Source organism: Halichoerus grypus, chromosome 6 (genome assembly GCF_964656455.1).
Source record: "Halichoerus grypus chromosome 6, mHalGry1.hap1.1, whole genome shotgun sequence".
Classification (NCBI taxonomy): domain Eukaryota; kingdom Metazoa; phylum Chordata; class Mammalia; order Carnivora; family Phocidae; genus Halichoerus; species Halichoerus grypus.
Genome location: NC_135717.1, coordinates 92,665,815 through 92,692,701, shown reverse-complemented (window position 1 = coordinate 92,692,701; position 26,887 = coordinate 92,665,815). Strand labels below are relative to the sequence as shown.

The 26,887-nt window shown below is 34.8% G+C and overlaps 1 protein-coding gene across 1 annotated transcript in view; it reads right to left on the bottom strand.

The window, feature by feature from the left end:
• The window catches only part of PIK3C2G (phosphatidylinositol-4-phosphate 3-kinase catalytic subunit type 2 gamma), a 377,014-nt gene that overhangs the window by 68,469 nt on the left and 281,658 nt on the right, over positions 1 to 26,887 (bottom strand). Inside the window, exons 26-29 of the mRNA XM_036065643.2 lie at positions 25,862 to 25,971; positions 6,415 to 6,604; positions 5,798 to 5,919; positions 2,332 to 2,440 (exon numbers count right to left, since the gene is read on the bottom strand). Coding sequence (XP_035921536.2) covers positions 2,332 to 2,440; positions 5,798 to 5,919; positions 6,415 to 6,604; positions 25,862 to 25,971 — 531 coding nt within the window. The remainder of the gene's footprint in view (positions 1 to 2,331; positions 2,441 to 5,797; positions 5,920 to 6,414; positions 6,605 to 25,861; positions 25,972 to 26,887) is intronic.

The following is a 26,887-nucleotide window of genomic DNA, read 5'->3' as shown; positions in this document are numbered from 1 at the left end:
GGCACTTCACCGAAGAGGATATCCAAATGACCAAACATATGAAAAGGTGTTCCATCTCATTAGTAGTTAGGAAAATACAGACTAAAATGCAATGAGATGCACACTCACCAGAATGGCTAAAATTAGAAAGACTGGCAATACCAGGTATAGATAAGGTTGTGGGAAATGGGAACACTTATTCATTGCAAGCAGGAGCCTCTATTGTTGAAGATAAGCATATCCTAAAATCCAGAAATTCTGTTCCTAGGTGAATGACCAACGCGAGTGCATGAAGAGACATACAAGTAAAATAATGTTCATAACACCATTATTTGTAATAACCCCAACTTTGAAAGATTCCAAATGTCTATGTAGAGAGGAATCTACAAAATGCAATATATTCATGTAACAGAATGCTGTATAACAATGAAAATCCATGTACCTTAGATGTGGTCTATCCCTGCATTGCTGGTTTAAACAAACAATCATTTTGTCATTGTCTCTCAATTCTGGGGTTTGGCTGAGCTCATCTATGGTGTTCTGGCTTGAGGTCTCTAATAAACAGTCATTTGGTGATTGGAGCTAAAGTCATCCACTCAAAATACTGTGACGTTGATGCTAGCTGCTGGCTGGAACCTCAGCTGGGCACCGGCAGAGCAGTGTTCCCTGGGCATCTCTCTACACTGTTTCTCCACCTGGCAGACTCAGGGGAGCTCAGTTTCTTATACGGAAGCTGAAGGTTTCCATAGGGAATACATGGAGAGGAATTGGCAGAAGCTGCACAGCCTTTTCTACCCTAACTTGAAAGCCATGCAGTGTCACTTCTACCAAATCTTTTGTAGACTTTTCTGGATACATGTTATACAATTTAAAAAGCTAAAAATTGAAAAGAATGTAGTTCCAGTCCAGTAAGGAGAGCAAGGATCTGGGATAAGAGGTTGTTGAGAACAAGGTCAATATATCTGGGAGAATATTCTTCTCATATTTGTTATTCTTTTTATTGTTTTTAGGTTCTCACTACCCTCTAAGGCTTAGCTCTAGCTCTTGACAACCTGGCCCTGACCTCCTTACTGGTTTTAATGTTCCTTTCACAGATACCTCACAAGAATGTTGAGATCCAACTGAATTGTGTTCTTGCACTTCTTCATGTATTTCTGTGATAGAATAATGGCCCTCCAAAGATGTTCGCATTCTAATCCCCAGGACCTGTGAATGTGTATTACCTTACGTGGCAAAAGGGGCTTTGCAGATAAAATTAAATTAAGAATCTTGAAATGGTGAGATTATCCTGGATTATTCAGGTGGGCCCAGTGTAAACACAAGGAGAGTCAGACTAAGAGTCCGAGAGAGATGTGATGACAGAAGCAGAGGTCAGAGTGTGCAGTTGCTGTAAAGGGCACAAGCCAAGGGATGCAGGAAATCTCTAGACACTGAAAAGGCAAGGAAATGAGTTTTTTCCCCTCTATCTCCCAAAAGATCCAGTCTACCAATGCCTTGAGTTTGGTCCCTTAAGGCCCTTTTTCAGAATTCTAACTTTCAGAATTGAAAGAAAATAGACCTGTGTTGTTTTAAACTGCCAAATTTGTCGTAATTTATCACAGGAGCAATAGAATCTCATGATATCCCCCCTCCTCCTCCTCCTCCTCCTTCTTCTTTCACTTATGACCTTTCCTATATTGTTTCGTTCTATTTGAAATACTTCCCTAGGCCAATTCTTTTTAAAACACTATGATCTCACTCATATGCGGAATTTAAGAAACAAGGCAAAAGATCATAGGGGAAGAGAGGAAAAAATGAGAAGATGAAACCTCTGAAGGAGAAAAACCATAAGAGACTCTTAATCTTAGGAAACAAACTGAGGGTTGCTGGGGGGGAGGGAGAGGGTGGAGGGATGGGGTAACCGGGTGATGGACATCAGGGAGGTATGTGTTGTAATGAGCACTGGGTATTATAAAAGACTGATGAATCACAGACCTGTACCCCTGAAACAAATAATACATTAAAAAAATCCTACCTGGTGTTAAAGATTCAGATCAGATGCTCTCTTCTCCCTGAATCCTTTTCACTATCACAGTCAGAAATAATTCTTAATTCTCTAAAATACTAGGGCATTTCCTAGCCCTGATAGTCCACTAATCACATATTATTTCGTTATTTGAGGTCAAGGTGCTATACCTTTTTTTACTGTTCCAGTTTCCTGTTCAGGAATTTTACACATATTGGGCATGCACATTTGTTGAATGAATAAAGGAGTACAAGAATGTTATCATCAAGCATGTAACAAGATTTCTAGTAATAATACATAAAATAGTGGATATTTTCATAAAAATATAAAAGTAAATTGTAACATACATTTGCAACTTCATGTGATCCATTTAATATCTGTTCCATGTAATGATTTAGGTCTTTGAATCTTTTGTGGTCTGAATTTGTAAAAGGTAAGTGCCACCAATGAGGAAATCTGTTTAAAAAAAAAGTGTATCTTCATTAGTTTGAAAATTTGCATCTTAGGTTATTCATGAACTTATAGCATCAGGTTGAAGGGCCAATGAAAATATTTTTTAAAAATGGAACACATTATTAATCCTGAGGGTTTCATTAACATGGTTGTGGTCCCTTGTGCTATTTTAACTTTATTAATATTAATACTAATTTAGTTTAATTTAACATATTACTACATATGTTCTTTCTTGCTGTGTTTATAGAAGACCACACATTTTGTCCTTTAAATATATATGGGGACTTAATAAGTACTTTCTTAAGTTAATGATTCATAATTTTTGAAAAAGGTCAAATTGTATTGTTTCTTTTGGGTTCGCTAGAAATATTTCTACACTAACTAAATTAAACATTTTACCAAGTAACATATGCTTCCATCTGGTCTTAGTCTTTTGGAATAAAGTATCACTTTCCTCAAGAGTCTAACTTGCAGAATTTCCCCTGCACTATCTGATAATTCATCTTGATGGGTTAGATGTGATTAAGACCAATTACTAAGTGGAATGACTTGTTAATGGTAGCATTGGTAACATATTTTGCTGGCTAAATATATCTTTTTCAGAACTGTCTAGCAGCTTTCTCTGACTGCAGTCTTGCTGCTGCCTCCTTCACACTTCTGCTTCTTTGGTATAGATCTTTCCCTGGGGTAATGGGCATGAGGGATAGTGAAAGACTGTCAGCAAACACAGAAGTATGTAGGTATCAACTGCAGGCCATCCTATTCACTGCTTCTTGTTGGAAATGTTAAGGAAGTCCAAAATAATGTTTGTGTATTTAAATAATTGACATTTTATTTTTAAAAAGTTCTCCTGCAGTTCTAAGGCATAAAGTATTAAAATTTTTCATTCAGATTTAATTATTACAACATTTAGTACCATATACAATTAACCAAACCAGAAATGCATTTGATAAATGGATTGGGCAGGTTATAAATATTAATTTGTATATCTGTAGATGAATTTTCCTTATTGCTAAAAGAAAATGGAGTTCAACATCAATTCTATTCCTTTGTTGATGTTTTTACAGAGGTATGTACTAAAAGCCTTGTATATAATTAAGTACAAGAGAATTGAAAAATTTAGTCATAGTAATGTCATTCAATTGTTGAAATGCTTTTGAGTTATATGCCACATATAATATAGCAATCATTTTGTGAAAATGATTTTTTATGATCTTTTATCTGACAATGACATCATGTCCTCCCTCCATTTTGTTCAAGCCAAATATTAGGAAACACTTGACTTGCAAACAGATTTTATATCTGATTATTAGAATAATTCCTTTTTTCAATATTTGTATTGAACCAATGTTTTGGTTTGCCTTTTATTTCATTCTCAGAGATTTTTTCCTCTCTGGGACAATGTACCAAAATAAGATTCTGGATGGTTGGGAGAAGAGCAATGTTGAAAGTAGAAGAGGGAAAGGAAGTCAACCCTTCTTAAGCAGGTTAATTTTAAAGAAGACCATTAATTTTACAGAAGATTTCCATGCCTGTGTATCCTTGTATCCTTGTAAGGTACCTAGAGGTATAAACAGCCTCTTTTGAAGACCACTATTTACACTACAACTAATCTAAATTTTATTCTTTATGACTCTAACTTTCTGATCATAATCTCTAGAGCAGGTTTACATAATTCTTGTAGGGCTTCTCTTATTAAATTTAGGAGTCAGAGGAAATCTTGCATTCATACTTCATTTATATGCATCACTGGAAGCCTTAGCTCCCTTGGGATTGTCAGCATACAAATACTGTCAAGGGCATACAGGAAATATATGCCCCCCCCCAAACACCACACATATGCACACACATACACATTGTTGGAATGGTTTTAAAATCAATTTAAATATCAGGCAGTGGTTGTTGAGCAAGGCATAATCCTAACTAAAGCTGAAAATTGAGAAGAGGCATATGGAGAGAGATTATTAACACTTTTAAGGTTTTACAAGTTGTCCTAATATGTAGTGCACAGATAAAAGTGTAAAACAGAGAAATTTTTGAAATCAAAAAGGGCAGACACTTAACAATGACTAACATATTTTAAATCATTAATTAGTAGAGTACAGTGGCAACGCTGATGTTGAATTTGATATTTGCAGTCAAACTTTGCTTTTTTTTTTTTTTTTTTTTTTTTTGCTAGCTCCTCCTTTTCTGTTATTCTATCAGATGTTTTTTTGGTAATTCTTGAAGCTGGTGCTGCTTTTAAGTTTCCATAATGACATTCCTTTCCTTTCAGTCTCTTGAACATACTCTTACTCTAATCTGTTCACCTCCTGATGCTTAAAGCATCTGCATTTCAAAATTTCTGTGACATCTGAAAGCACAGTTTTTCATGAACATGAAGTACTTCGCTCTTCAATATTGCACAGTATCTCTCCATCCATTGATAACTTTGCTTAGAGTTATGTTTTGGAAAGTGACTAAATCCTGAAAGCTTGATAAAAATCCACATGTAAAAAGTATGTCAGGTCAGATATGGACATTCATATTGTTAAAGGACCATTTACTTAACAAAAATGTCAATATAGATAACATAACATTTGATTTACCCTAAGTGCCAGTATAACCTCTGGCAAGTTCATCTTCTTAAAGTCAAGATACTCCTTTGGTATACACTGAAGTCTATGACCTAAATTTGGTTAGTTCTAAGTGATGTATTTTAGAAGGTTTGTCTGAAGAGAAGTAATTTTCAGTTATATTCTTAATGTGTTTATGTTTAGTATTTTTTAAATTATAACCTGAACAAAAGCAATGGTTTTCATAATTGTTTGACAATGAACATAACAACAAATTAAATTTAGATAATCCAAGTCAAAGTCAATAATTCACAATGAAAGTAAGTTGGTATTACTAAATTTTACTTATATACTAAATGATATTAATGAATTGTTTTCTGGTACAAGAAATACACATATCAGAGCTTTTTACTGCAGTTATTTGTTGAAAGAATAGATATATCCAATTTAGTTCTGCACTTTCAATTTCAATTTCATTTTTTCTAGAAAAAACTAAAAAGATTAAACTTAAAAACGGGCAAATAAAACAATTTTCCTGATAATTGATGGAAAATGAAATTGCTTCTGAATTTTTCTGTCTACAAAATCAGTGGCTAGAAGCAAACAGAAATTGGGAACCTTGTTCTGTTTTATGAAACAAAGTTTCTTTACTCTGGGAGCAATATAGACTCTGCTGAGATAGGTTCAATGGCATTGGAGTCAGAATGCTGTGTTGCTCACAAATAGAAAATACCATAACCATGATTTTTCCTTATGTTCAAGGACAAGTACTGCAGGCAAAACCCTGGGGAGGATAGTGCCTTACTCTGGGAGAGTCAATGATGCAAACTGCTTCTGAAGTTGGCTGTGAAGTTTTGAAAACTGGTCAAATGATTTTTCTGTCAGGCTTGTTTTATTGTTATTGTGTGTCACCCGGATTAGATACAGCTGCAGAAAATAAATAGACAAAAATCAAAAGGTGGCATTATCAACCTGTGATACATTTTAAAATCTGGTTTCATGTGAGCTAAACAAAACAAGAACCTTTCTGCAAAAAGTCATCGCAAGAGCTAAAAGATGCAATTTGTAAAGGCAAAATTACCTATAAACACGGTATATAAAAATATCATAATCTTATGTGCTGGGAACAGACTGCCTAATTTCTGCTCTTTTTTTCATGCGGACACTTTAATTAGCTCTTGATTTATAGTCTACCACAGGGCAGGAACTGTTCTCTTTGATGGTTCTCTACTAATAGCTCTGGTTGTTATGATTTCTCCTTAGAACATTCTCTTTTAATGGCACTTCTGCTCAAACTGTAACTGATTTTTCATTTGCATAGTAAAAAAATATCATGATGTAAGGAAGGATGTGTAGCATAGTGAAGGGAAGTCTGCGATGAAGTCAAATGATATTTAAGTCAAAATGACAGTGTTGACTTACATTACTAGTTTTCTTGCTGAACCCTAAAATTGTCGCTCTTTGAATTGACCTGGTTGCGTTCAGCATACAGGATTCATGGGGAAAAGTCTGTGAAGTAGATTTAGCAGGACTTATGGCTGTCATTTGTGCAAGTGTATGGATCAAGTTATTTAACTTAACAGGGAAGCACTCCAGACTTTCCTTTATTTTCCTAGAGAAATGAAAAAGAAAAGATAGTGAGTAACATTTCCCTGAGTTGACTCATTTAATTTAAGATTTGTTTTCTTGTGTTTGTTAGATGTGGAGGAAAAAGTCGAGAACCATGTCTGTTTATTTGGACCCCAAATATTAAATGTTATTTTTATAAACCCCAAGTCCACATCTTGAGTTGTTAGCAGATATAAAAGAAACCCACTTGGTGAAATAGAAAAATAATTGTAATTTTGTCTTTTGACTTACTTTAGGTTTGTTTTCTATTTTTAGGAATGATTCATTTAAAATTTAATTTTAGTTTATACTCATTTAAAATATTTAAATAATTCCAGAAGTTAAAGCTACAGAACAATGTATAGTCCAAGAAGCTGAGCATCCATTCTTGTACTCTCTGTATTATTCTTTCTCTTCCCCATATTTAAATATTTAAAAAAATATGGTTTAACTTTTACTGCTTTTTCATTTTATTTTTATATATAGTTGTGTTCTTCTCTAAACTATATGGCAAAAAAGTTGCATATGACATACTATATTTAATATACAGTATACTGTATGAATTATTTTTCACCCTGTGGTCTTTGGTTTGGTTTCGATGTGTTTCTGCTTTTTAAAGTCCTTTTTTTTTCTTGTATTTGAGGTTTGCAATTGTGTTCCAATGATATAAATAGCTTTTTTTTGGACATATAATGTATTATTTGTTTCAGAGGTACAGGTCTGTGATTCATCAGTCTTACACAATTCACAGCACTCACCATAGCACATACCCTCCCCAATGTCCCTCACCCAGCCACCCCATCCTTCTTATTCCCCTCCACTCCAGCAACCCTCAGTTTGTTACCTGAGATTAAGAGTCTCTTATGGTTTGTCTCCTTTTCTGGTTTTGTATTGTTTCATTTTTCCCTCTTTCCCCTATGATCCTCTGTCTTGTTTCTCAAATTCCACATATCAGTGACATCATATGACACTTGTCTTTCTCTGATTGACTTATTTCGCTTACCATAATACCCTCTAGTTCCATCCACGTCATTGCAAATGGCAAGATTTCATTTTTTTTGGTGGCTGCATAAGATATAAATATCTTCATATAATGTTCTTTATCCCCTCTGTACCCTCTTCTCAGGTATCTGATTTGCAGGGTTGTCCTTTTCATCCCAGTTAATACTATAAAGCAAATGGTGTGCTTATTCTGTTCTTCACATGTGCTTCTTATTCCACTTCCATTTTTCATAGAGCTATTCTATTTACATTGTATAGTATCTGTACTATACATACTACATAGTCTCTTTTCTAACTATCATTAAATCTTAAATTTTCTACCAGGCATTATGTCCGCATCTCTGTCATTTTGACTACCTGAAGCTCATTCTCTACTAAACTCCTCAGAAAGTGCTTCAAAGAAATAAGTTTCTGAATTTTGGATGTTGACAATAGTTTGTGGCTTGACTTGAAAGTCAGTTTGTCTAGATACATCATCCTTGGCTCACATTTTCTCTCTCTCTTTTTTTAAAAAAAAGATTTTATTTATTTATTTGAGAGAGAGCGAGCACAAGTGGGGGAGGGGAGAGGAAGAAGCAGACTCCCCGCTGAGCAGGGACCCTGACATGGGGCTCCATCCCAGGACCTCAGATCATTACGTGAGCCAAAGGCAGATGCTTAACCGACTGAGCCACACAGGAGCCCCTCACATTTTCTTTTTTGAGTGCCATAAAAACATCATTCTATTTTCTTTTGGAATAAAGAATTAGTATTCAAAACTGATAATATACTACACTTCTTTCTCTTATAAATAATTTGGTCTTTCTGCCGGATGCTTGAAGGAAGTTTCTTTTTCTTCAGAGTCCAATAGTTTTTCTAAAATATGTTTCAGGTTGGTTATTATAGGTAATTTTCCCAAATATTCAATGTATTTTAATGTAATTTCAAGTCTTTTGACTTCAGAAAATGTAATTATGATACTAGTATTTATTAAAATACTAAATAAAGGGGCATCTGGGTGGCTCTGTCAGTTAAGCATTTGACTCTTGATTTTGCCTCAGGTCATGATCTCAGGGTCCTAAGGTCGAGCCCTGATTTGGGCAGCATGGAGCCTGCTTGAGATTCTCTCTCTCCCTTTCGCCTTGCCCCTCCCCCCAGCACTCTTGCTCTCTGTTTCTCTAAAATAAATAAATAAATCTTTTAAAAAATACTAAATAAATAATTTAGCTTTGATACCATTTTAGTATATTATTTTGGTTTTCTTTTTCAGGGACTTTCATTATGTATATATATGTTGGATTTTCACTGCTTTTATTTTTAAAAGTCCTCTTTTTGTTCATCTTTTTCTCTGGAGGCATCTGTTATATTGTCATGTTTATTCTGTGTTCCTTCTGGTTTGCTTTTAAAATTGTTTTCTTTTCCCAGAAATGAACCCACAACTATATGGCCAATTAATCTTTGACAAAGCAGGAAAGAATATCCAATGGGAAAAAGTCTCTTCGACACATGGTGCTGGAAAACTGGAGAGCAACATGCAAAAGAATGAAACTGGACCACTTCCTTACACCACACACAAAAATAAATTTAAAATGGATCAAAGACCTAAATGTGAGACCTGAAACCATAAAAATCCTGGAAGAAAACACAGGCAGTAACTTCTTTGACATTGGCTATAGCAACTTCTTTCTAGATGTCTTCTGAGGTGAGGGAAATAAAAGCAAAAATAAACTATTTGGATTTCATCAAAATAAAAAGCTTCTGCACAGTGAAGCAAACAATCAACAAAAGTAAAAGATAACCTATGGAATGGGAAAAGATATTTGCAAATGACATATCTAATAAAGGGTTAGTATCCAAAATATATAAAGAGCTTATAAAACTCAACACCCCAAACCCAAATAACCCAGTTTAAAAATGGACGGAACACATGAAAAGACATTTTTCAAATAATGCATACATTTGGCTAACAGACACATGGAAAGATGATCAACATCACTTATCATTAAGGAAATGCAAACCAAAACTATAATGAAATATCACCTCACACCTCTCAGAATGTCTAAAATCAACAACACAAGAAACAACAGGTGTTGGCTAGGATGTGGAGAAAGGGGAACCCTCTTGCACTGTGGGTGGGAATGCAAATTGCTGCAGCCACTGTGGAAAACAGTTTGGAGGCTCTTTAAAGTTAAAAATAGAACTACCCTATGGCCCAGCAGTTACACTACTGACTATCTACCCAAAGAATACAAAAATACTAATTGAAAATGATACAGGTATGCCAATATTTATAGCAACATTATCTACAATAACCAAATTATGGAAAGAGCCCACATGTCCATCGACTGATGAATGGATAAAGATGTGGTATATATATAATGGAATATTATTCAACCATAGAAAGAATGAAATCTTGTCAATTGCAATGATGGATGGAGCTAGAAACTATTAAGCTAAGCAAAATAAGTCAGAGAATGATAAATAACATATGATTTCACTCATATGTAGAATTTAAGAAACAAAACAAACGAGCAAAGGGGAAAAAAAGAGACAGAGAGGCATTCCAAAAAACAGAGTCTTAACTATAGAAAACAATCTGATGGTGACCAGAAGGGAGGTGGGTGGAGGGACGGGTTAAATAAGTGATGGGGATTAAGGTGTGCACTTATGATGGGCACCAGCTGTTGTATGGAAGTGTCGATTCACTGTAAATTAACTAATATTACACTGTATGACCTGCAACTAATAATACATGTATTTTAACTAACTGGTATTTAAATAAAAATGAAAAAATGCAATTAAAAATTATGTTTTCTTTTATTTTTCTTTCTTGGATTCAATCACCTCATTTCTGAGTTTTTCTAATTCTGATATATATTGTTCTATCATGTCATTATCATTGTCTTGATTTCTTTTAGCTCAATTTGAAATACAAGGATACAGTTTCTTCCTTTGGTGGGAATATCTTTCTGGCATACTTCATTGTATGGATTTTGTTTTACATCTTATTTCTTTATTTCTCATTATAATTTTGTATGACGTTCAAACATGATCCATTTTGCTTGCTCATTTTATTTTATTTTATTTTAATTTTATTATGTTATGTTAATCACCATACATTACATCATTGCTTGCTCATTTTAATATGAAATTAGCATTCCTGAACTTTCAGGAAGGAGTAGAAGGTTTTTGAGGGTCTGAAGCTCCCTTTTCCTTGTTATAAAAACAGTGAAAAAATGTTGTTTCATATTTTCTGAGATATGCTTCTTTTGCTTATCCCCTCACCCCCAATTTTTTCTGGACTTTGGTTTTCCTTTTCTCCTGTAATCTTTCTCCTCTCATCTTGGAGTATACATATAGCAGTTTCTCTTCAGTGTAGGACTTTTTCCTGGAAGGAAGCTCCAGTTACCTCTGAAAGCTCATAAAGTTCTCTGACCTTTTCGGATCTGCCACTGAACACTTGCCCTTCCCAGTGAATTGGAATGTGTAAAAATTCTTCCCAATGTTAGCTGCTGTTATCAAATTGATCTGCTCAGCTTTCCAATGAGTTCCTGTGGGGTCTTTGGAGTCGTGCTCTCAGGCCAATCAGATGGCCTATTGCTTCTTTAGCTTCTTCCCATAACATGCTGATACACAGGTCTTATAGCTGAATGGTTTGTCCTACCTGCTTGTATTTTAGGGTTCTTGGGAATACTTTCTTGCATAGTTTTGTTGTAGGTATTGTCCATAGTTTTTGAGTTTTGCTACCCTATTTGATATGTCTGTTTTATTTGGAAGAGATTCAGGAACATTAAAAAACTTGACTTGTTATAATATATAATTCAAGCAACACAGTAAAATATGAAGTAAAATGGGAAAGTTTCCCTTCATCCTTCTTCCAGTACCACTCTCCTCCAGAAATAACTGCTAGAAACAATTTGATATTATTCTTTTGAGTTTTCTTTATACATTTGTGCAAACAAATAGATACACAGAGATATATACACACTATCTTTACTCCTACTACATGCCAGGTGCTATTCTAGTGTTGGGATATAGCAATGAATAACAGAAATTTCTCCCTTTATAGAGTTTATATAATGTGAAATTCAGACAATAATGAAATAAACATTTAAAAATAAAGGATTTGAGAAAGTAATATATGCTGTAAAGGACACTAACAGACCTTGATTTGCCGAGTGTAGGCCATGGGGATTTGTGATGGAGGACATTAGAAGAAGAAACAATAGCTATTCCAGAAACTCAGAGGTAGATGGGTGACTGGTGTTTGGCAGATGGCAAAGAATGGCTGATAGAGTGAGGAAGGGAAGAATGGAATTAGACAGACAAAAAGAGCACCATTTTGTAAGGATTGTGATGTTGTGTGAGATAGAAGTAAAAAAACACAGGAGTCAAAAATTACAATTCTAAGCAATGTTGTAATCTGCTATTTTAACTTAGTAATATATTTTGAAAGAAAAATTTTATAGTAAGTGGTGCATAGTAGGTGACCCCAAAATATCTGTTGAATGAGCAATCTTTCTAATTCAGAACACAGAGTTAGACCTATTTTTGAAATGACCACACAGTATCTGAAAGTATAGATGTACAGTCATAAATCTAACCTTTTTTTTTTTAATTGCAAAGACTATTCTTTCCTTGCTGATTCAATTTTGTCCAATACTAAGCCTCTATATATGCCTAGGCCTGCTTCTGGCCTCTTTATTCTGTTGCACTTGTCATTTGTCCATTTCTGTGTCAATACTACACTTCCTTAAAAGCTGGAACTTATAATAAGTCTTGAAATCCACAAGCTCTTTTATCCTCTTCTTCTTTAGGTATTTTTTCACTATTTTAGGACCTCTAATCTCCCAAATATATTCTATTTTTATTTTATTTTATTTAAATTCAAGTTAGTTAACATATAGTGTGGTATTGGTTTCAGGAGTAGAATTTAGTGATTCATCACTTATATATAACCCCCAGTGCTCATCAAATGCCCCCCAAAAATGCCTTCCTTAATGCTCATTACCCATTTAGCCCATCCCTCTATCCACCACCTCTCCAGCAACCCCATTTATTTTTTATTTTAAGTGTCTCTTACGGTTTGCCTCCCTCTCTGTTTTTGTCTTATTTTATTTTTCCTTCCCTTCCCCTATGTTCATCTGTTTTGTTTCTTAAATTCCACATGAGTGAAATCATGTATTTGTCTTTCTAACTGACTTATTTCTCTTAGCATAATATACTCTAGTTCCATCTACATTGTGGCAAATGGCAAGATTTCATTCTTTGTGATCGCAGAGTAATATTTCACTATATATATATCTTTATCTGTATATATATACCACATCTTCTTTATCCATTCATGGACATTTGGGCTCTTTCTATAATTTGGCTATTGTTGGATAGTGCTGCTATAAACATTGGGGTGCCTGTGACCCTTTGAATCACCATTTTTTGCATCCTTTGGATAAATACCTTGTAGTACAATTGCTGGGTTGTAGGGGAGTTCTATTTTTAATTTTTTGAGGAACCTCCATACTGTTTTGCAGAGTGGCTGCACCAGTTTGCATTCCCACCAACAGTGCGGTAGGGTTCCCCTTTCTCTGCATCCTCACCGACATCTGTTGTTTCCTGACTTGTTAATTTTAGCCACTCTGACAAGTGTGAGGTGATAATATCATTGTGGTTTTGATTTGTATTTCCCTGATGATGAGTGATGTTGAGCATATTTTCATGTGTCTTTTAGCCTTCTGGATGTCTTCTTTGGAAAAGTGTTTATTCATGTCTTCTGCCTATTTCTTAACTAGATTATTTGTTTTTGGGTGTTGAATTTGATAAGTTCTTTATAGATTTTGGATATTAACCGTTTATCTGATATGTCATTTACAAATATCTTCTTCCATAGAATCGGCTTATCAAGCTCACCCATACAAAAAATAAATGTGTAAGGATTTGAGTGGTACTGTATTGAAAGTATAAATCAATTTGGGTGGAATTAACATCTTTACAATATTAAGACATGCACCTGGTAAGCATGGTAGATTTCTTCATTTAGTTAAGTCTTGTTTTACATCTCCTTTTATGAGTTTAGATTTTTTTCCTGTGAAAATTTTGCGTATCTTTTGTTAGATTTATTCCCTAATTGAACACATATTTGTTAATGACAAATTGTAAATACTATCTTTTCCTAAATTTTAACCAACATTTGATAATATGTAAGTAGATTTTATGATTTTGTTGTTGTTGTTTATTCATTTGAGACAGAGAGAGAGACAGAGAATGAGCAGGAGAGAGAGAGGTAGAGGAAGAAGGAGAATCAGACTCCTTGCTGAGCCAGGAGCCCAAAGCGGGGCTCGATCCCAGGACCCTGAAATCATGACTTGAGTTGAAGGCAGATGCTTAACCATCCGAGCCACTCAGGCACCCTGTAAGTAGATTTTAAACTCTCATTGATTTTAACAATATTTCTGTATGATCTTTTGAAATTTGTACGGACACAGTCATGTAATCTGCAAAAATGATAGTTTTTGTTACCTTTGCACTGCTAAGACCCAGATCAATGTTAAATGGAAGTGGTGATAGCAAACATTTTTGGTTTGTTCCTGATTACAAAGAAGTTTTCAATGTTTCACCATTAAGTATAATGTTTTCTGTTCAGTTTTAGCTAAGGACATTCCTTTCTATTTCTGGAGTTTTTAAGAAACAAGTAATTATAAATTTTACTAACTACATTTTCTGTATCTGTTGAGGTGATCATATAACGTTTCCCCTTTAATCTTTTTTACTACAGAGTCTTGACTGTTTATCTTGTAACTACTTACTTTACTGACTCTTGTTATTCCATTTTTTTTTAATTCCTTAGGATTATCTTCTTTGTTGTCTTATTCAAATGGAAAATAACAATATACTAAAACTTAAGCATAGGGCTTTACTTATCAATATAAAGGCATTATTATCTTTTTCCTGACATTAATGGGAATGCTTGCAATTTTCCACTTTTAAAAGTATGATGTTTATCTAAGTTTCTTTCTATTCTGAGATTACTAAAATTTTCTAAGAGGAATGGATGTTGAATATAATTAAATACCACTTTCTGGGTTGGCATCTATCAAAGTTATTATGCAATGCCTTCTTTAGACTAATCTGTTATGTCCTCAGTGTTAACAATGTAGTTCAATAATGTTTAATAATTTTCTCCTCAATTTTATAAAGCTTCAAACCCATTTATCTTGTTCTGGTATTAGACTCTTTAAAGTAAATTCCAAAATTTTCCATTACTATACATCAATCTAAGCCAAAATTTGTTAAATAAGTTAAAATATGACTCTGATCATTATTCATTTCCACAGTGTTCATGTACCTAAAGATATTCTTTGACTTTATGAATTTATGGGTATATTGTATAATATAAAACATTCATTTCTTTTCTCATTCATAGTTTAAAGAATGAAGATAATAATAGTAGTATGAGTACAATGCTAATCATGATTTATGGAGACCCAACCATTCATTCATTCATTCATTCAACAAATATTTACTGAACACATTTCATGTATTGTGGTGGAAACTCTAGGGTGACAGCATGTACTCTCTTCTCATAAAGATCTGCTATGAACCATATGTCCTAAGTTCTGATGTACTCACCTTCACAAAATCTCAACTACATCCATGCCTTACTCTTACACTGTCCAACAGTTAAGATCTAAGAAGACTTGAGATGAAGGATGAACTTTTATGATAAGCCTATAGTTTTAGGGTAGACTTTCACCTAAATCCATCTCCTATTTCATAGGTGACAGATTTAACAGGTCAGATAGAATAGTGCTTTTTAATATGACCCAATCTGGGACTGGGGACCTGAGAGTAGTAGGTTACAGGCCTCTGCAAGGATCTGATTTATGCAGGTGGTAGCCCTATGATTTATTTTGTTTAATGGCAGCATCAGCAGGATTATACTTTGGAGTATCCTCATATTACAGGTTCAAAGCCCCAGTTGGAAGGACCCAGTTCTTAAATTTCTTAAAGGAAACCTCCAGATCATCCTGATAAACACTTCTAACTCTCTGCCAGGCGCTGTTCTATGTGGTGGGACATAGAGGTAGAGAAAAATCAGATTTCTGCCCTCAGGGAGTATATATCCTTTGGCAAGCACTGCATTGAATGCCTTATGTTAATCTTTTCATCCTTATAAGAAAATAGTAAAATTATTTTAGCAATAGATTAAAAAAAAAAAAAAGACCAAGAAAGGTTAAACGAATACCAAAGGTGACATTATTTAGAAGGTAGTAACGAAAATTTCAACTCACGTTTATCTGATTCCCGTCTTTGCTCTCATTGTGGATTATTTATAATAAACAGTCTTTCAACTTTGTCTTTAAGATTAGCCAATTAAATAGATTTAGCATGCAATTCTTAGGTGGAATAAAGGCACTAAAATAATGATCCTTTAATTTTTACATAAAAACAAACCTTAGAAAAACATTTAATGGTATTTTTTATAGCCAGGGAACATAGTCCAAAGGGTTATACAATAACCATAAAATCTTAAACCTTATGTCCTATCTTAAATGTGTACAAAATCTATACTGCTTCATAATATATTCACCTTTTCATGTGACGTAAATATTTTAAATTGCTTATCATTAGAAACAGCTGCTACGAACAGGTTTCCTAGCTATGTGTGTGTGTGTGAATGAGCAATTGAGTTTATCAGTCTCAGAAAACTGGGTTGAATCCAAGAGGTCTGATCTTCCACATCAGGTTCAACATACAGAGAACAGTAGTATTTTTTTCCTCAGATTAAATATTGTAATATTTTTTGAACTTGCATTTATACAATATGTGACTGTAAGGGGCAAATATTTTTCACTGCTTTGTGAGTCACATCGGAACAACCACTGAGGAGAGGTCTCTATAACGCTGTGGAACGCCAGTTGAGCGAAGTTTCTGAGGCAACAGGATGGAAATTTCAAGAATATATTCTTATTGCTGAAGTTGTTTATATCATTTTGTGGTTTGATAGAATACCTGTTTTACTAACCAGTCTCTTCAATAATCTCAGGGAAATATTTTCAAAAGACTTTATCTGTGAGGGAATTTGTTTAAGAACATTCTCATTTTACCATTGACTCTGTAATTTTATCATATATAAATAGAAGAGTTTCAAGTGACTCATACTCCCCATGAACAAATTTCTTCATCTAACCTCCAAACTTCATTTTTGTTGCATTGGTTTTGGCATGTGTGATAAGTACACTACTTTTTTTTTTTTCTTTTTATTGGAGTTACTGATTGAATGTCCAGGTTCGTGAGTCATTCTTAACGATTCAGAGGGAACAATGACTTAATACAACTTTGTCATAATTTCTTTTATTCCATGAAGAAAAATAATAGTTCAATGTTGAATTTGTAATCTCTAAAATATCTTCCCAAAACTTTCTCATACTTAAGCCTGTAAAGTGCGCTATCAAGATAATTCCTACTTTGTTACAAGCTTATACTGGAACAATAAGTATTCAAACCCATATTTTTAAACCAAAAAACCAATACCATTCTGAAATGAATTCAGTAAATAATCATTGCTGATGCATCCTTGGTATACAATAAAAAAAGTTCATCTCTGTGCATTTTTATTTTTAAAAATTCAAGATTGTCTGACATGAAAAATAGATGACTGGCTACACATGTATGTACACATGTATGAACACAAAAATTTAACCTTCTTGTTCTAACTTTTATTATCATTATTTTTTAAGATTTATTTATTCATTTGAGACACAGAGATACAGAGAGAGAGAGAGAGCATGAGCAGGGAGAGAGGCAGAGGGAGAAGCAGGCTCCCCGCTGAGCCAGGAGCCCAATGTGGGGCTCGATTCCAGGACCCTGGGATCATGACCTGAGTCGAAGGCAGACGCTTAACCATCTGAGCCACCCAGGCACCCCTTGTTCTAACTTTTAAATAAAATGATATTATGAAAGAATATCTCATGGTAATCCTTGTGGCTTTGATGGCCTGTCACCCTAATTTGAGATACATGGTTATAAGCATTTAGATATTTTCTTGTTAAACATTTAGATGTTTGGATATTTTCTTACCATATTCTTTCACCTAACCTGAAGACACTAAGTTAAAAAGATCTATATTTATCTGAGACTATCAGAGCATTAAGAGTTCCACATGTAGGATTTTTCACCATGTGAAAAATTATCATGTGATTTTGCTTAAGGTCCTGGGAAGAGCATCTATTATGCAAGAAATCAATTTTGCTCTATATTGAACTCACTTATTAGTTCTGCCCATGATCTCAAGAAAGTCAATTAGCTTCCAGGACACTCAGTTGTTTCATCTATAAAACATAGGTGATGACTAAACCATGCCGTTTCCCCAAGACTGTTGACAGAATTGAATTAGGTAACATATGAAAAGTAATTGGAAATAGAATAATATTATGCAAATATTATTTCAGAAAGCTTACTACCAAATAAGTAAAGAAATGAATATATATGAGCCCAAAAGGTAGCAAACTACATAGAGGGATACAAAAGAAAACAAATGTGCAGATTTATGGTTTTTTGGAAAATGACTTGTGGTAAACTCTTGAAATCCTACAAAAAATAAATTAGATAATGGTTAAAACAAGGGGCAGGTTTATCTTTCTTTCTTTTCTTCCTTTTTTTTTCTTTTCTCTTGCTTCGTTGTTTAGAACTTAGCTTACAAAAAAAAAAAAAATACCAAAACACAAAAAACTTTGCTGTGTTCCAAGTTAAAGTTTGAAGTCTTCAAAATTTACTTACAGGGTTAGTGAGCCTTATGTAAATGTCATCACAGGCATCTAACTCTGCATACAAACAAGAATTCTAGGCTCCATGGTCTTGACTATCAATAAGTAATTCTTACACTTTCTTAGGGAAGTTACTTAAAAAAAACCAACCAAATCAGAGCAAATGGAAGAAAGGCCCAGAAAAAGGTTGATGGATTGGTCTTATTATATGTAAGTATTATGCCAGTGAAATGATATTCCAGGTGTCTATTCCTATTGACGCCCCCACCCCCAAGCCAGCTTATTTTATTGATGGTATTAAAATGAAATCTTACACAAAGCAGGAAAATAAATCTTAACATGCAATAATATAGAAAAATCCATAGTGATAAATGGTGCTATAATTAAGGTAATAAAAATCTTTAAAATGTGAAAAAAATATATTTAAAAATAGTAAATGACTTCAGTCATTTACTACAGTAAGAGTAGGCTAATGCAGGTAGGTGTGGTGGGGTGATCGGCTGTTGTGAAACAGCGCCATCTGGACTATTCATCTTTTGTTAACTAATGACTTCTGGCACTCTTGGTGGGTACATGGAACTTTCCAAATGCTCTTAGCCTTTAGACTGATAGTCTCCTAAAGAGTTAAAATATCTTTTTTTTTTTAAAAGCTAATAGCTAAGGTGTATCATGACTTGATATTTAGGGAAATTGGGCAAATTCTCAGTGTAGCATATATAATTCAAAAACAGAGACTCTCCTATTGCAGAAATTTAGAACAACAGCTAAGCTATCAAACATTGTAATGAGTGTGACTGGGTCATGCAACTTAGGAAATACAGCATTGTAAAAGGTATTATACCTGCAGTTAAAAAAGTAATTTATAAAGTCATTTAGTTCAGATTTGATTTTATAATTCATTTTTTTTTTTAATTGGGAGACTTTCACAATGAAAGGGAAACTTCCACCTGTTTGAATTTGCATTTCTCTTTGAAATTTGCTTTCCTAATTTAGGGAAAGTTGGACACCATGATTGTTAATTTCTCCAGGTTCTGTTGTTTTGTTTGTTTGTTTGTTTGTTTTTCTGGTGAGCATTTATTTCTGTGGGTATCAATGGTTAATCTAAGGCAAAGGAAAATTTTGACCCATATTTGTGGAATTACAACAATCCATGAGATAACAATTTGCCAAGTATTTAAAAAGCATCAAGAAAATTTAATGATAAAAGAATCCAGGGATCTGCATCCCTGTCCCATATTTTCCTTCTCAATTTTGAAGAGAAACAGACAAAAGGCCATTGAACTGTGTTTTGAGACATTTGAGCACAGAGTCTCGTCTCACCCTGTAGCCATGAAAAATAACTAAGGAGGAGTGACAGAAACACTGGGAGTTTCTGGCATTATGTCTGCACACTGTGGGTGGCTCACAGACTCTGGCTCTGTTAGGAGGAGTCCAGGAGCACTCTTTCTGGATGTCATCGACATTTCCAGTGGTTTTATAGTTATACTTAGGACAGTCATCATGCCTGCTCTGCAGTTGAGTGGCCCCTCATAACTAAGATTGTTCTCTCTAAAGCTCAAAATTCAGAGAAGAAACTCTAGGCTGTTCTTTGTCAAGGGGTGGCCCATAATAGGTGTAAGGATGGGCAACAGAATCCATGATGGCTTTGTGTGAAGGATCCTGTCCATTTGGGACAAAGGCAACTAGTTAAGTCAATTAAGACTGTTTCTCTTTGGAATTTAGACTAGAGTACTGGCCAATGGGCAAAAAGGTAGATTAAACAGAGTAGAAGATCTTTGTTTCCACTGGAAACTAGCCAGGTCCCATTGGTTTCTGGGATTTGTTAGGTTATAGTTTGAGTCCATATATACCCTTTTCTCTAAGGGTATCAGATAGAATCTCTGGTTCTTGCTACTAAAATACCTCATGAATACAAATTTTTTTTTTTTTTTTAAAGTTTGGAATTTTGTGTTTTGCTTCAAACTGCCTTCAGTTTTAGCCGAAGGACAGGAGATCTTATACTTATTAAACCAAAGAATCTGTGTGGCAGGCCAAATGGAATATCTGGGAATACATGGAAAATTTCCTCTCACATTTTTGGAGCAGAAAATGAATGAAGTGAAAAGCATGATCTGTATGTGGGAGGGGAGGTAGGCAGGGAAGTTTATGCTTAATGATCCCAGTCTGGTCTGTGAAATAGTTATCTGTTTCTAAGGACAGCTAACCCGAGGTTTGAAAGTGATTGAAAATTCTAAAATAACCCATTTGGACAGCATTTTAATGGATCGTTGTCTTTGTTGCCTAGCAGTGAGCTTGGCAGAGATATTACATGAGAGTATCAATTTCAGGAACTGAGTCATGAGACTTTCTTGATTCTATTCAACAGCACTCAGCTGTAAGGTGAGTAGAAAAAAGTAAGGGAAGCAGAGAGAAGAGTTGGCAGTGCTGTGAAAAACCTTTGTGGCCAGTAAACCAATTTTATTCTCATTTTCCTCTAAATACCATTAATTATAATACAATTTTTAATGCCATGTGGAGTACAGCATCTTCTGAAACTCTTACGATCAGCTCTTAACCCTGAATGTGAATACCCAAGAATAAGATAGGATCCTATGTGGTTCATAAATTGAGTACTCTCTTAGAGAGGCAGGAAAAGTCATTTCTTTCTTTTAAGTCTCATACAGTGTCAAGAGGGCAGCCTCTTAATGCTAATACTGTAGTCAGGACTAGGGTACTTAAGGTAGCCACACATGCTGTGTCTCAGAGGGCTTAGTCCTCATTCATGGCCCAGATCTGTGAGCTTGGTGGTGGTGGTGGTGGCGGGTGGATTTTCTTATCTTATTTTTATTTCTATTTTAGTACTAATACCAGAATAAACAGCGGCATAAAGCACTTTTAGCCCATCAGAACAAAGAGAACAAGGACTTTAAATATACAGGAGTGCTCATAAGTATATTAAAAGAGTTAATGCCACTCATTGAAGTACCAGCACTAACGCTGAATCCATTACATAACTTCATTTCTCTTTTGGTAAATTATGTGCACTGACGTCTACACTTCAAGTACCTCCTTAAGTTTTGGAATCCATGTGATGTCAGAGAACACAGCTTAAGATAACGATATTATTTACATAGAAAAATAAGCAAGTGCACTTGCTTATCATTAATTTTAACCATGTGGATCATGTCATTAAAGGTTCCACTCTTGTTTTTAATTATTCAGGCTACTTTTATAAATTCACTCTATACATTAAGTATTGACAAAAGAAATATTCTATAATCAGTTGTAAAATTATAAGTAACTTTTTAAAATGGTTAAGAATCTCAGTCACAATTAATTGAGGTTTCTTGAATCTCCATAATAGGTTCTTCACAGTGCTGTGTGGTAGAAAAGATTCTCAACACTTGATCTACATTTGCTTACCAAAGAATTTAGAGAACAGGTGGAGAGGCAAACTCAAAACACATTAAATCATATCTAAAAATAAAGGTATGTGATTGAGATTATAGGATAAAATATATTACTGAGACAGGCTCTTGGAAGTTAAAGGGAGAGTGAGTCTCATGCTCCCATGAGAGAAATCTTTCTCTGAGCAGACAAGGGGAAAAATAGAGAAAGGTTCAAGACATCTGTTAAAGGGCCAAAACAGAAAAAGGAAAGAGGGTGACTATTTTGGAGTCACTAGGCAAATTATCCCATGGTGGTCCCCCAGGGCGGCAATTATAGCAGATCTTAAACCAAACATCCAGGAGACACCTGGTGATGGCACAGAGATAATAGTACTGGGAAGGGACATCTGTCCTCCCTCAAGGCTTGGGATATTCAGGATATGAGGATTATTGCCTGAGAAAAGATCTACTTTGTTCAAACTGTAGCCCAACTGGGCTCTAAGGGACCCTGAGGAAACTATGGTCTGAATTATGAACCAGCCTATCCCAAGGGCCTGCATATGAGAGACATGGTTTTGAGCACACAGGGTGGAGTTTAAGACCCCCACTCTGGAGCATAACCCCTGGATACACATTGTGGTTCTGTCTACAGCTGGCTATATCCTTTGGCAAATTACTTAACCTCTCTGGGGTCTCAATGTCCTAATCTAAAAATGTACATTAAGGGCACCTGGGTGGCTCAGCTGGTTAAGCGACTGCCTTCGGCTCAGGTCATGATCCTGGAGTCCCGGGATCGAGTCCCGCATTGGGCTCCCTGCTCAGCAGGGAGTCTGCTTCTCCCTCTGACCCTCCCCCCTCTCATGTGCTCTCTCTCTCCTCTCATCCTCTCTCAAATAAATAAATAAAATCTTTAAAAAAAAATAAAAAAAATAAAAATAAAAATGTACATTAAAATGATATTATCTCACAGACTTGTTATGATGATTAAACAAGTTACCACATGAAAAGCACTTAGAACAGGGCCTGACACATAAGAAGTACTATGTTAAATGTTAGTCATTGTTATATAACTTTTATATACTTAATGTTTGATGTTTACATTGGATTTTCTGTTAAACTTTTAAATATATCTTAAGGGGAATAAAACTTGTTTCACATTCAGATATTTTTAAAAGTGGAAAAATGGGACTATGTCCCCTATTTTACTTGGGAGAAACTGGTATAACCAACCAGTATATTAAGGTGATATACTAGACAACATGTAATTTAGTAATAAATTAAGTATAGCAGGAAGTAGTACATGTTCTGTAGAATTATAGAAGAAAAGACTAGTCACTACTAGAATAATCTGAGGTTTCATGGATGAGGTACGAATGGTCCAGCATCTCAAAGAATAGGTAGAACTGAAAGTTAGATCAGACTCCCCCCTCTATTCCAGTAATTTTATGATTCCTTGGAAGCATTTCTGATGCGTTAAATAGACAAAAGAGGAATGAATGTATATTGAGAAAGTTATCTACCCAGAAGATGACTCATTTGGGAATAATGGAGGTGGGGTAGATAAACCTTGATAAAGACAATCAGATCATAAGGTCCTGAAAAGTAAGCGGTAGGAAACGGCAAGTCAAAGACAATTATTGAACAGAGAAAGGATGTGCCCTCATTTAATTGACTAGATGCTTTTTAAGTCTGCAATGCAGAACAAGTTTTTTACCATAAAGTTGTAGAAAGAAGTTTAATTAACAGAACATACTATATAACATCTGAAAGTGAGAAAATTAGCCTGGCAGAGATATGCAGGCAAGATAATGAGGTCTAGCTCACTGCCAGGAGATTAGTGGTTTCAGATCTACTTCCCATATTAGTTCACAATCTCTTGAATAGGAAGAGGAGATAAGTCAACGTAGGAAAGCTCACCCATATCTAAGATTCTGCTTTTTATAGATCTGGATGTGTCAGTTGAAGTCAGGAAATGTGGAGGGATGGAACTCTGGTGGACAAATAAAACCTATCTACATTTTCCTGTGGCCAGAGCCTGAAAGAGCTTTTCTTCATCCAATATATAGTTTTTTCCCTTTGCTTTAAATGGTAGTAGGGACTATTTGTAAACTATCTAAACAATGACACATCAAACACAAGCTATAACCTAATCACATGTTTCCAACCTCTACCTTTATTGGACCTCTCCATGCTCCTCCTCTGTCTCCCCACCTGCTTCCACTGACACATCAATCATTGTGCCAGTTGTGCAGTAGTGCACTTTAAAGAAAGGTATCCCGCTCAGATCCTAATGGGATAGCCTGAGAGGGGTGTGTTTTGGTACCATGTGATCTTAGGATGGAGTTAACTGGACTGGGGGTGAGCAGCTAGTGTGAAAGTCTGCTTCCTGCTGACGGGATCCCAGGGCTGTCTTGAACTCCAAAGGACCTTCCGGGCTCTGGGACAGAAGACCTTCTGCTCTTTCTGAGGCAAGTTGTTAGCCTTTCTCTTGGATTTCTCACACAAATCTCCTGCCCCATTAGTTGAGGCAACTTGAGAGTTCATTATCCATAAAACCAGGGATCTGGAACACTTATGAAAATCTTCAAGCTAGTGGCTTTGGCCACAGATGATTGTCAACTAATATTTGTAGCTTTCTAAGTGGACATAAACAAATGCTTCTTTCAGAGATAACTTTTACGATTAAAGGGCATTTTTAAAAATTATTATGTTATGTTAATCACCATACATTACATCATTAGTTTTTGATGTAGTGTTCCATGATTCATTGTTTGCGTATAACACCCAGTGCTCCATGCAGAACGTTCCCTCTATTAAGGGGCATTTTTAAAGACTCAAAAAACCTACCAGACTTCACTAAAGAATCTCTAATGGTAGAATTTCAGAAACAAATTAAGTAGCAGGAAGGTATATTTTTGGCAAGGGCTCTGCCTGGTGTTCCTTAATGATATCATATTGTTTCCAGTATTGAATGTTGAAAAACCCTAGACCAGGGACTTTTATGGTCCCTAATCGTAGCTCTGTTTCTTACTACTTCTTTAATCATGGGCAAGACCTCTAATTCTTTGAATCTGTTTCCTCATTTGCATATTTATTGTCAGAATAAAGTATAAGGGCACCTCCAGTTCTAGTATTCTCTAATTATGCCATATTGCTTCTACTCAACCACAATAGCAGCCTTTCAATTAGAGTTCACAAAACAAAGATTCTTTGCAAAAGTGAAATTCATCAAGTATGTAGGATGTCCCAATTAACTCTCATTAGTCCATTGTAATAGAGAGCCTTCACTATACATTCTGGAAGGAGGGGAGAAAAAGTAATAATTGGGTGGGAAAGATTTTGTAAATACTGTTTTCCTCAGAAGGACAAGGCATACATCCATTAAAAAGAGTATTATCTGTACTTATAAATTTTTTATTAAAAGTATCAGAACAATTAAAAAGTAGACTCAAATAAGAGTTAATATTAAGAAGTTACAGGAAAGAGCACTGTATTTCTCTACTTAAACTATTTACTATGATAATAATTATGGCTAACATTTATTGAGCCCTAAAACTTGCTAGCAATTATGCTATCCATTCAAATATTGAAGTTCAAAGGAATCTTCTATTATAAAATGCACCACCCTTTTGACAATGATTTTGAGTCCAATTAATATTCACTGTATTCTGCCCAGACTCTTACTTTGATGTGCATTAGTGTTTTCCCAGCCTTGCTTAGTAAAAAATAGATTAAAAATAAAAGATAGTTACCAAGTATTCCAATATTTGTATTGCCTTAGAGATGAAAGTAGTGAGTCCATATCTCATCATAAATCTCTTTTTCTAAATTGTTTTCCTGGACACAGTTCAAGTAGAACAACCAATCTATTTATGTCAGCCTTGCTCTTTTTAGTGACCTCTTATTGAGCAATGTATTAGATGAAGAGGCTGGGTAGCAAACAATAGCATGCTACAAAAACACTGACTAAGGCCTTCTGCTAGACATTCACATTGCTCCCTTTCTATCCCCTGGGAAAGAAGACACAGGCTGGTTCTAGAAATGACAGCTTTATACCAATGATTGTTCACCCTGAAATCAACTCAAATGTGAAACATGTATCTGTACACATGAGTGTATGTACATTCATACATTCACAGCTAATCTTACTTGGTAAAATGACTTGTTGCTTCCAGGTCTGTGTCTTGTGGACGAAGATTATTATACACATATTTCAGGTCTTGGATTCCACCCAGCTCAGGCAATCCTGCATGTATCATCTTAGCAAAACAAACAGAACAAAAACAAAAAAACTCAGAATAAACGTAAATCAAATCTTATTTAGTCAAGTTTGGTTAAGCTTACTTGGTTAATTCTACAAATACATATAAACTTAAATTTACATAACAACGCTTTTCAGTTTGTAAACATGAATGGATATAATTCATGTTTTTTTTAACTTCCTGTGTTTACTAATAGAAGCAACAAACAATAATAATAAGAAGAAGAACCAATAAAGTTGTCAAAGTGCTTGCAGATTAATAATTTAATTTTATCTTCATCATAAACCAGTGAAGTAAGCGTGATAGTATGATTAACCTCACCTTGTCTTCTTGTAGAAGAGGCATATTCAGCACTGGACAGTAGACTAATTAGGGTTCTAGTGTCAGAATCTCTAGACCTACTATTTAAAATCTGAATAATCATGAAAAAAGTTTCTTAACTTCTTTGAATCTCCATTTTCTCTTTTAAAGTAGAGATAAGAATACCCAACATGTTCTAGGGCAATCAAATGGTTAATGAATAAGGAAAGGATTTATACTTATAAATTGTTACACAAAAATTATATTGCAATACCCATTTTAAAGAAGAAAAACTTAATCCCCCAAAAAGTGTAAGTGAAGTGTCCAGATCAAATGGCGTGGAAGCACAGAGTATAAAACTCATCCCTCTGGTTCTTAATCTTACAATCTTTCATGACTCTATGACTCATATCCAAAAAACACAATTTTCCCTAGTTAAGTGGTGATTCCATTTGTTAAAGATTATTAAAACAATGAAGTAAAGATAAAATTATACTAAGTCTCAGATATTTTTTTCTGCCAACCTTTGGAAACTTATTGTGTTTATACTATAATGTAGACTGAAGGGATAATATTCATTTTAGTTACAGGCAAAAATAAAGAAAATATTTTT